The 12,068-nt window shown below is 39.6% G+C and overlaps 1 protein-coding gene across 1 annotated transcript; it reads left to right on the plus strand.

The window, feature by feature from the left end:
* Positions 1-10,076: 10,076 nt before the first annotated feature.
* On the plus strand, positions 10,077-11,695 carry LOC147629472 (transcription factor MYB16-like). The gene is made up of 4 exons (XM_086813018.1): positions 10,077-10,207; positions 10,554-10,683; positions 10,858-11,003; positions 11,097-11,695. The coding sequence occupies exons 1-4, from the start codon at positions 10,078-10,080 to the stop codon at positions 11,693-11,695; spliced, it is 1,005 nt and encodes a 334-aa protein (XP_086669144.1). The 5' UTR covers position 10,077.
* The last annotated feature ends 373 nt before the right edge of the window (positions 11,696-12,068 follow it).

Genomic DNA, 12,068 nt, shown 5'->3' on the forward strand with positions numbered 1-12,068 from the left:
AGGAACTCGCAGTTTGCACAGTGTATGGGGCTTCTCAAATAACCACCTACTGCTCAAAACAAGAAAACTTTCTTGTTTTTGTAGTGCGTGCATCATAGGGAATCATGAAAATTGTGAGGACATTACAACTGTGAAGACATGGGTGCGAGTTCAAGTTTCTCCTAAGCGTGAAGATAGAGTCACAAACGATGATGCACCATTGATTGGAGAGGACTTCCATGACCTTTTAGTGATGCTCTAGAAGAGGGGGATAATTTTGCATTCATCGTTGCCTCCAAGGAAAACGAGGAGGAAGACGACCCATACTTTGTGTTGCAATGTACCAAACCCAAGCACAAGGTTGAGGAAACATTTAAGGATGATTGGGGCCAAACATTTGGCAAGTGGGATGTAGTAGTTGGAGGTATCTGGTACCAAAAAACATCTAAGAGGGGCCACATTACACTCTGTTACATAGAGTAAGCCTACATTTGTGTACTCTCATCATGTAAGAGCTATTAAGTTGGATTTGCGGGCAATGCTTGGACGAAAGAAGGGCAAGACTGTGTTCAAAATGGATTTGGAAATGCATGAGCACATCATGGGTTGTATTGGAGACTAAGGAAAAAGTATTCTACTTATCCTATAAAAAAAAATGTTTTTATGGCATTCATCTCGTACAAATGAAACATCGTGTGATTAGATTACTTATCCAATACTACCACCGTGTTGTTTATCATGCACAACCAACCACCGTGCTGGTACCACCGTTATATCATGTCATTTTTTTGCCAATACCAACCACCGTGCTGGTGATAACTTTTCCAATACTACCATCATGCTAGTTAAACCACCGCGTTGGTGACCACTTATCCTGTACTACCACTGTGTTGGTTAAGATCCCTAAAAAGAGAGACCAACCACTTCTTCCTAGTACTACCACCACGCTAGTTGTGGTCCTAAATTAGCTTAATTGAATTAAATATCATCGCGCTGGTGAGTACCACCATCCTAAATTAAATATCGTGTGATTTGTCTGTCGTCATCACACGATACCAACCACCGCGTTGGTTATAACTTATCCAATACTACCACCGTGTTGGTTAAACCACTGCGCTAGTGACCACTTATCCTGTACTACCACCGTGCTGGTTAAGATCTCTAAAAAGAGAGACCAATCACTTTCTAGTACTACCACCGCGCTAGTTACAGTCCTAAATTAGCTTAATTAAATTAAATATCACCGCTCGCTTGTGACTACCACCATCCTAAATTGAATATCGTGTGATTTGTCTATTGATACCAACCACTACGGTGGTGATAACTTATCTAATACTACCACAGTGCTGGTTAAACCACCACCATGGTGACCACTGATCTTGTACTACCATTGTGCTGGTTAAGATTCCTAAAAAGAGAGACCAACCACTTCCTAGTACTACCACCGCACTGGTTGCAGTCCTAAATTAGCTTAATTAAATTAAATATCACCGTGCTAGTGACTATCATTGTCCTAAATTAAATATCGTGTGATTTGTCTATGGATACCAACCACCGCATTGGTGAGAACTTATCCAATACTACCACCATGCTAGTTAAACCACTGCGCTGGTGACCACTTATCCTGTACTATCACTGTGCTGGTTAAGATTCCTAAAAAGAGAGACCAACCACTTCCTAGTACTACCACCGCGTTCGTTGCAGTCCTAATTTAGCTTAATAAGAGAGTTAAAAGTTGTGATCCTGGGCCTTCATAAGGGAAAAGTTGAAACACACGCGAGAGAGATGGAGATATGCGAAACCACACGGTGGTTGAAACAGTACTTGAAAATATCTCCAACGTGGTTCATTCTTTAAAATAGACCAATGCAATGGTATTACTTGTTGTAAACACCAGCATGATGGTCATTTTCATTAGATTGCATCGAAAAAACGAGCGAAGTGGTGGAGAGAGTTAACTAGTGCGCTAGTGGAGAGAGCCATGTAGTGACACGTGTCCAACTCTACATGATGGGAAAGACCACCATGGTGGAGAGAGCCATGTAGTGACACGTGTCCAGCTCTGTGCAATGGGAAAGACCAAGGCGGTGGTCTTTTCCAGCAAAGAGCAAGACCAGCGAGGCATGAGGGCTGCATAGTGACACGTGCGAGCTATGTGGTGTTGAGAACAGGGAATTTTGGCAGATTGCGTTTGCATGACGACATCAGCTAGTACAAGGACCGTAAAATGTGCATGGACTAAATGCACGTGATGACGTGTGTCAAGGTCTGCAGTGTTAAGAGTAGAGTCATTAATATGCTAGTTTGCCGAAAAAAACTGACGAGAGTGCCAACCCGCTCTAAATCCAAAATCTTACCCCGCCACCACGCATCGCGATGCAGCCCCAAAAGTGCCCCAAAAATAGTTTCCCGAATGGCTACACCCGATCGTGCATTGACCCTCATGTCAATGCATTTGAGGGAACATATAGCTTGGAAATGGTAAATACAACAAAAGAAGAGGGCAAGCACAAGAGGAGAAAGAACACTGCTAACACTAGTGTATCACTTGATGACGTAGATATTTTGTTTCATGACTTTACTCTCACAAAAGCTAGTTGCTTTGAGAAAGAAAACCATTTCTATTTAACAAGATAAGATCCCTTGCTTCAGTAACTTCGAGCTTAGTAACACATCCTTAGGTGTTCTAACACGGTAGCAAACCCAAAGAGCCTTAGCTTTAGGTGTACACATAGAAGAAAAAAATATTTCTGTGGATAGTGATGAAGAGGATGCCTCGTCTACCTCCTCACGGAAAGGCACACGAAATAGTAATGGTGGTGGTATAGGTAACATTGATGAGTGATGAGGAACCATAACTATGTCGTGAGTTGTATATCTAGAAAATAGCCCCTTTTTTAGAGTTGTATTAATTTTTTTCTGGATTAAAGATGGCAATGATAGATGGTATCTATTTTGGTATTTTTTAAAAACTTATTATTAAATTTTTAGTTGTAATCTCAAAAAGTAAGCAAAACCAAGTCTTTTTTTCCATCTCATCTTTTGTAAAAGATGCACAAAGTGCCCTAAATATTGTCAATTTCGGGTGGTATTGTACACATGCATAGATCACTTTATAAAAAGAGGTTAAAAAATTGGCCTTTTTTTATGGAATCTTGAAATATACTAAATGTTTCTCATTTTCAAAAAATATTATCTATTTTTCTCGTGACAAAAGACAGATCCATATGTTCAATCAATATAGAATAAGGCTTGCAAAGTAGATGAGGAGTTAGCCCACTCTGATTTATTGTCTAGTAAACGTAGATTTACCATTGAGAATGGAACTCTCAAGAGGAATGGCAAGATATGCATTCCAGAACCATATAATTTGAGGATATTAGTGACACAAGAATGTGTTAATTCATGTGCTGAATATCTGGAAACTAAGAAAACAATTTAACTCATTGAACGTTTCCACTAGTGATCATATTTAAAGAAACGTATTAATAATTATGTGACACGTTTTGAGTGTCAGGTTACTAAATTCAAATGGTAGATGAAAGATCTTTAAGAAAGGAGTTCCATAACTTTAAGGAAAATCTCTCAAAGTATATCTGATTGGAAAGGAAAATCTCTCAAAGTCGCATGGAGTTTGATTGTTGATAGATGAAATATCTTTAAGAAAGGAGTTCCATATCTTTAAGGTACAAGGTGTATCTGATTCAAAAGGGAAATCTCGTTCTTGTATCTTGAAAGTTTTTTTAAGGTAAATTTAAGTTTTCGTAACGTCTTATGAATTTTTAATTGTAAAAGTGATTTATTGTTGCAATCACACCTCAAAAAGTTTTTTTGAATTTCACTTTTTAAAACCATTTTTTTCATGTATTTGAAAATTTACGAATATTTCTTTGAATTTGTAATATTAGAAGTTTTTTCTTTGTTAACTTAATTTCTTTGAATTTGGAATATTAGGAGAAGTTTTTTCTTTGTTAGCTTGTGCATATAACCCTAAACTTTCAAGTTAGCAATTTTGGAACACTCAGGTAGCCTTGATCGTTCACGATCGAAGATTCGACATGACTAAAATTGTCGATGAATATACAATACGAACTCAGTGCTCAAATTGGAAACAACGGGCCAAGATCCTCCAAAAATGTGAATGCAAAGGTCCATCCAAGCCTTATATACACAAATTGATTATATATTTCAGACAAATTATTTGATATGTATTAATTAAATGCCATTGATGTGGCATAAATTTAATTAATACAACCTTAGAAGATGAGTTTTCCCCACCCTTTCCCTCTCTTCCTTCTCTCTCCCTCCATCTATTGGTTGAGTGAGCCCTTTAAGGCTTCTTGTAGAGAATTGTAGACCTTAAATAGAAAGAATATGGGTGAATGTATGTAAATAGAAACGAAATGGGGGTGGTCATTTTTTTATTGCCTTAAATATGAAGGTCATCATTTTATTGCCTTAAATAGAGAAAATATGGGGTACTCTTATATTCTTGAAAATCACTCTTATATTCTTGAAAATCTCACAAGATATTTAATGGAAAACGTTTTGGCGTTGTTCAGGCAAGCCCATGGAAAACGAACGGAGCCGCCCGAACGTTTTGACGGTCCTCTACGGAACATGGATTGATACACGCCGAGGCGGCGTAGGAAAAGAACTCTCTTCTTTTTTAAGTCTTTTTTTCGTGTCTGTATTAAAGGTCTTACTCTCAGCATCACGAAGCTCCACCTACTGTGATCCTATTTGAGACTCTAAGTGGCAACTTGCTGTATTCAGATCATGGATGGTCCTTTTACCAACTCTGATGGTATCTCTACGCTCTCTCGACTCTACGGTGAGAGCTCCCCCTGCTGCATGCAATCTGTGGTGCATAATCTATGGGACATGTCATCTAATAATCAGGGTTCTCATACAAAAAATTCCCCCTTGAAAAGGAAGCCACAATTATGTTTCGAGTTTCTCTTCAAATTTAACGGCCGTCATCTATAATGTTCCTTCTACCTATTGTTATGATATTATATGTCTTTTTACCTATTGAAAACTTTGTATATATTGACTCTCGATATGTTCCATGGTATGAGGTCTATATGTTATGTGATTCCTGACCTACCTACCTATCATGTCCATTCACCCACCTTTGGAAAGGCCCCTATATGCATAATTTGTTTATTGCCTACATTGAAGAGGTCATTGGTAGATTAAGAGAGAGAGAGGGAACAAATAGGGGGGGGTCATGGAGATCCTTTGACAACAATGAGCAGGGCATCATCAGAACACTGGAGAAACTAAGAGCGAATGAGAAAAGGCAGGAAAGAAGAAGATGGAGTGAACAACTGGAGCCTCTTCAAAGAAAAAGGCAAGTTGAGAAATTGACTGAGGAACAGGTTAGCCTCCATACAGATGCCAGACATGCCTAAAAAGTGAAGATGACAAGGTTGTCAGTGAGAGAGTAAGGGGAAAAAGATGGAGAGCCTCCCCGATAACAATAAAAAACCTGATAGATACCAAAGGATAAATACAAACAAGACTAGATGGCTGGAGAGAGAGGTGGAACTAAATGAATGCTAGCTGGCCCTGCTAAAGCTGGAGAAAGAGAAGTCCCCTGGTTGGGATGGGCTGTCTGTGGAATTCTTCATTGCTTTTTGGCCTTTATTGAAGGAGCTAGTGGGGAATATATGCAGAGAGGCTTTTAATACTGCTAATTTGGACAAAGATCTGAAGGAGGGAGTGGTGAAACTTATCCCCAAATAAGTGGTGAAGTCCCCTGGTTGGGATGGCCTATCTGTGGAATTCTTCATTGCTTTTTGGCCCTCATTGAAGGAGCTGGTGGGGAATATATGCAGAGAGGCTTTTAATACTGGTAATCCTGACAAAGATTTGAAGGAGGGAGTGGTGAAACTTATCCCCAAATAGGTTGCATGTAACAGGTTTAACCATTCGAGACCCATCACTTTGCTAACTATGATATACAAAATTCTGGCCAAAGTCATTGCTTTGAGGATCTCTCCCACCCTCCAAGATATTGTATCCAGGAAACAATATGGTTTCATTGAAATGTAGATCTATATATAACAACATATTTGTTGCTATGTTAGGGAGGGATGTGACTGAAAAGATAGATCTGAAATACATTTTACTTCAGCTTGACTTGGAGAAAGCATATGATAGAATACATTGCTCTTTTGTGGCAAGGATAATGGAAAGGCTGGGCTTTGGGTTTAAGATGGCTTCTTGTATTTATACCCTCACCTTGGGTGGTCACTCTGAATTGTTATTGAATGGACGAATGGTGAGAGGGTTTGAGGTTAGGAGGTATGTGAGACAAGGATGCCCTCTTGCCCCCTTGTTGTTTTCTATTGCCTCTCATCCCCTCATAGTGGCCCTTGAGGATGCTTGTGGAAAAGGGAGGGTGATTGGGACTAAAGCTGAGGAGTGGTGAACAATTGGTTATTCAATGCTTTGTTGATGAATCACTGCCCTTCCTCAGAGTAGAGAAGACTGATTGTCCGAGACAAGCATTAGCCATTATACAGGAATTTGCTAAGGCATCTAGGTCCAGATGCAACATACATAAGTCCAAGATCATCAACCTAACTAAAGAGACAATGACTTTTACCTGGAAAGATGAGAGTGTGAGGTAATTAGGAGGGGCCAAATAATTAAACACTTGGGAATTCTTTTTGGGGTGGAGGTGACATATAAACAACTCACTAATTGGGCCCTAGAAAGATTTATCCAGAAGTTGAAGAAATCGGAGAGGGTTAAGGTTCACTGTCATGATAGGGTGTCTATTTGTAATGTTGTTTTAAATGCCTACATCATGTTTCTTTGCTCGGGGGATTCATATCACGTGCGTTCAAGTCCTAATTTAAAAACCCCTTATCTGTAAAATTTTTGTGAATAAAATACACCCTTTTAATATTAAATCTATAAATACCCCCTTTAAATGATACCCTTTTGTATGTAAAAAATGGATTTTAAAAACCCTTTCTATTAAACCCACGTGTTACGCTTACATATTTATAAATGAGCCCCAGAGTTTCTGTGCCGAGTGTTAGATTTTCGTAAATGTCATCAAAGGAAGATTATGGGACCTATAGGGCAATTTTTGTGGAGAAATAGGAGGACACTAGGAGAGTGGTAGCTTGGCTTGCCTCGAACAAGCTAAGTATGCCAAAGAATGAAGGAGGCATTGGCATTATACATCTACCTACTCATGCTATAGCCCTGATAGCTCTTCATCTTCCCAAGTGCTTACACCAAAAGGAGACATGGGCTAGACTAATAAGGGAACTTGTGGAAGACTCTCATGTCCTTATAAAAGGTAGATGGCTGGGGTTAACCTAGAAATAGAAGTTGCTATCCTATGCTCCTCCAAAAAATACAATCTTCATTTTGCAAGTTTCTATATGGTAGATGGAAGGAAGTATTGGGATTCGTGTTTTGGGATGGTTGTCCCAGAGCTATAAGCACTTCATTGTTTAGCTTGGGCCTATGGTGGACTCATAAGTTTAATCCTCCTTTGGCACTTTTGGACACCAGCTTAGCCAAAAAGCTGAAGAATAGAGGTGAAGATTGGTTGACTGTTGGACTAGTCACACTAGTGGGATGGAGAGAACTCGACCAAATGGAAGAAGAGTTTGAACTACCTCCAAGAGAGAGGTAGTTGGTAGGAGAGGTGTTGGCAGAAGTGCAGAAAGAATGGCTCTCTTCACTTTGATGATGAGTCTTGCTGAATGACAGGGTTTGGTCTAAGTGGAGTTAAGTTGGACAAAGGGGGAAGCTAAGGTTTTATATCTGGAACTAAAAAGGATTCACGTGAATGTAGAGTATTGCAATAGAATTTGTAAGGTAGGATGGAATTCTAGTATCTGAAGGAAGAGGTGGAAGATTATTTGGGAAGCAAACATTCCAATAAAAGCCCAAGTATTCTTGTAGAGGGTATGCACATGGGCCCTGCCTACTATAGGGCTTAAGCTATTACAAAGAAATTTAACTTCTGGTCCCTATCCTAGGTGCAAAATTGCTTTGGAAGATGGGAGGCATGTCTTCTGGGAGTGTCTCGCTATTAGAGGGGTATGGGGTAGAATTGGGAAATGGATCTCAAGCAACATAGGGGGTGCAAGGGTATTGGGGGGATTGGATTGGCAGCTCTGCTGATAGAGCTATAGATTTAGTTTTTAACATAATTAGATTCTATCGCTTGTGGGAAATTTGGAACTCTAGAAACAATATAGTTTTTCAGAAAGAGACTAATCTTGAGGTAGATGTGCTAGAATTAATATATAAATGTGTTCATATTTGTTGGTCACTATATTAGGTTAATAAACTGAATGATATTGCTGTGGTACAGTTTAATACAGGCCCTTCAGGGGTGGGACTAGATGATCTACTCTATAGATTGGCAACTCTTATACATATTAGGCCATCCTAATAGTTGTCATCATGCAGGCATATTGAGGGCTTGATGTGAAAGTAAAGCAAGCTAAGTTTGGGCCAAAAACAAGGTGGTACCTATAAGAGAAGCAGCCTATCTATACCTTTGTGGCATTCATTGAGAACCCCCATGGGAACCAGGCCAATGGTGAGAATCTGGTTAAGACGGGAGGTCTTAGAGAAGTAATCTCCTAAGGAGTGCACTTTTAAAGCCATGATTGTTGCTTGAATGCAGGTAGATTATCACATCTCACGCGGGCAATCTTCTTTTATCTGGGAAGATGAAAGGTCAGATCTCATATGCAGATTACGCAATAGTGAATTGGAAGATCTCTGAATGTTTGGAGTGGTTTGTTGGCTTCAAAAATTGATGTAACTAAGAGAAGGGACATAGGATGACTTTTTGTAAAGGGATGCCTTTGTTAATATTAATATATATAACTATTATTCCAAAAAAAGATTATTATGGCATATTCCATCGAGTTTCTAAGAGAACTCTATTCATTTCCAAAAAAAAAGTCTTTGAAGTGTTTTGCATTTGGTAGTGCAAATGATTTGCATGCTTTCGGGACCTTGCTGCCTACATAAAATTATGTTCATTGTGTTATTGAAGTACAATTTTTATATATAGCCCAAGCAAAGCATCAAGTTATAATATGTGATCAAAGTAATAAAATTAGAAAAATAACTCATCAATACATGAATAAGTCTATTTGAACTCAAATGACTCCTTGCATACTTCTAACTATATAGCGAATATATATATTCTTAACATGCTTCAACCATTCATACAACTAAAGTGTAAACCAATTACAAGAAATTAAATACATGCATGAAGAACATTGTACCAAAAGCTTAACAACAACACATGATTAAATCTATTTAAATTACAAGAAACTAAATTCGTGCATGATGAATGTTGTATCATTTAAGATTTAAAGAATTAGTTGTGATGTATATTGCTTAATACGCACCAATATATAGTAAGGGACTATGAAAACACGTAGAAATCATTTGTATATGCTCAGAATTAGAATGCTCAATGCCCTCTATATGTGTTTTTTCTTAGTAGGCTCATGAACTCTAGAGGAGGTTTCCTCATTTAGTTTCTGATGGACCAAGGAAGGTCCCTCTTGGATGCCTTACCGTCATCGAGGAATCTTGCAAGGAATATCATGTCAACCCGGCCGAAGTCTTCCTACACATCGATTTGAGGATATCCTAGTAGCCGGCCTTGATGGTAAGCTTTAAAGGCCATGAGCTTCTTCTGACTTGAGTGCATTCAGAAGGACACTGGATCAGGAGTTACACAGTAGCATCTAGATTAATCATTATGGGTAATGGATGGAAGTAAACAAGACTTGATGTTTGTCTAAGAGACTCCACTGTCCCCACGAGACGTTTAGATTTGAACGCAGTAGGTGAAAGGAAACAATCTTTGGGTCAATTAGTAATTAATTCTGTTGTCGATAATGTTGCTTTCCTGAAGTGGAAAGTCGAGCTAATTTGTAGACGAAGTCGACAATGGTCACTGTAACACGTGTAGAACGTTTTCTTGGGTTCATTATTACTATCCGTGTCCCTAGTCCTTAATTAGCCCGCATTTCTAGATCTGTTGTAGCCCCTTGGAGTTCTAAGCGCGAGAGAGAGCGAGAGAGAGAGATGGTGCGTGCCCCTTGCGAAGAGCCAGGTCTAAAGAAAGGGCCTTGGACCTCGGAAGAGGACCACATTCTCATTACGTACGTGCAAAACAACGGCCATGGGAACTGGAAAGGTCTCCCTAAGCGAGCCGGTAATAATCCATTCTAAACGAGAATTCTAAGCAAGAAAAGAAAATTAAACGAAGCAGAATTCAGCAATGATAAACGACCATTGCTGAATTCAGCAATGGTGCCCTCTGTTAATTACTTTTAATTACTTTTAAACGACCATGCTATATTCGTTATGATCAACAATATCGGACACGTTATAAATTCACCCCGTATAGTTTAATTGCCTGTGTCCAAAGAGCGAGAGCAACATATTCAGGCACTGCGGTAGCGCTACTACTAGTACAAGATCATGGATGATACAAATTAAATCCTTATAGCTTCCATTTAATTAAACTGTTAATGTGTGTGTAATTGTACATACGCTAGGGCTATCAAGGTGTGGGAAGAGTTGTCGATTGCGTTGGACAAATTATCTCCGGCCAGGCATAAAGCGTGGCAACTTCTGCTCTCAAGAAGAGCAGACAATCATCCAGCTTCATGCCAATCTTGGAAACCGGTAGCCTATATAAACACACATGGGTTAATTATATGAGTAATATAGAGATAGGGTTAATTATATTATATCGTATACAGCTTGTTCTAAGCTACAGCTTAGAAGCGTTAATTATATGTTATACATAAGATGAGGATTACTATATTAATTTTGTCTGTGTTTGTTGAAATGATATAGGTGGGCGACCATAGCTACTCATTTGCCAGGCCGAACAGACAACGAGATCAAGAATTACTGGAACACCCACTTGAAGAAGCGTCTCTTGAAAATGGGCGTTGATCCAGTCGCCAATCGCCCTTCTTCCTGTAACCTGCACATGACGGGTGACTGCTGCCCTAATTATTCCCGTAGCCCTCTAATCAAGTTCGCTCTCCTCTGCTTTACTGATCTTTTCTCTAATTATGTCTCCACTACAGTGCCTCCCCTGGCACACGAATGGAAGAATGCTACGCTTGAAGCTGACGCCCGTTTAGCAGTAGATTACATCAAATCGGCAGGCTTTAGTGAGAACTGTTTAAGGCTCAGTAACCTCAATCAGCTCTTAACCCAGCTATCGATGATGAAAATGCTCGGTGATTATCAAGGTGCAGCAGCTAATTATACAGATAACATTAAGCATGACGAGCAGCTGCTGGCAGGGCATAATCAGCAAGCATCTCATTCTACTATATTGTCTTCTTGCTCTTATCAGCTTCCCCTTTTCAATACAGAGGATGGATTAAACTTAAATGAGATAGCATATGAGCAAACTACACCATCGCTGTATGGCCAACGTGGCAAGGCAGACAGCAATCAGTTGCTCCCAAATGGCACGCCACAATTGGCCGGATTTGAAAAGGAGTATGCAGGAAGTCTGCCCCGTCATCCTCCTACGTTGCTGTGGCACCATGAGCTCTTGATGGCTGACAACGACATTGCCGGCTCATCACAATCTACAGTGAGCACTTCGGCAAATGAGGACTACTGGACCAACCTGTTAAATCTCCCGGACCCTTACGATCACCCCCACTCTTAGGCAATTGCATGCAACCCCCCCCCCCCCCCCCCCCCCCCCCCCCCCCCCCCTAAATCTCCCGGACCCTTACTATCTAAAAACTAGATTGTCCCTGCCTACCTTAATCCCCACTTTGCAATTTTCGATGATCACAATCAAGTAGTAGTAGTAGTAGTATGCTGACATGTTGCCTGTTGGATTAATTAAGTTGTAAGAGTAGTTTTAGAATTAGCATCATCGTTTTGCTGATCCATGTAAAATTTCATAAATGTAGCCACAAGATCTGATATTCTGTTCCTTAAGATACACGTCCTTTTATTATACAGATTACTTCAATCATCACTCAAAAGAGGTTGTTATGAGTTTTTACAAGTGGCTAATTTCACTTTAAGCA

Source organism: Cibotium barometz, chromosome 18 (assembly GCF_041138505.1).
Source record: "Cibotium barometz isolate CiBa-2024 chromosome 18, ASM4113850v1, whole genome shotgun sequence".
Lineage (NCBI taxonomy): Eukaryota > Viridiplantae > Streptophyta > Polypodiopsida > Cyatheales > Cibotiaceae > Cibotium > Cibotium barometz.

Excerpts from the sequence above, each read along its gene's own strand:
- LOC147629472 (XM_086813018.1), top strand. The coding sequence starts at position 10,078 with ATGGTGCGTGCCCCTTGCGAAGAGCCAGGTCTAAAGAAAGGGCCTTGG. Across the intron at positions 10,208-10,553 it reads AGGTCTCCCTAAGCGAGCCG|GGCTATCAAGGTGTGGGAAG; the intron begins GTAATAATCCAT and ends TACATACGCTAG. Across the intron at positions 10,684-10,857 it reads CATGCCAATCTTGGAAACCG|GTGGGCGACCATAGCTACTC; the intron begins GTAGCCTATATA and ends GAAATGATATAG.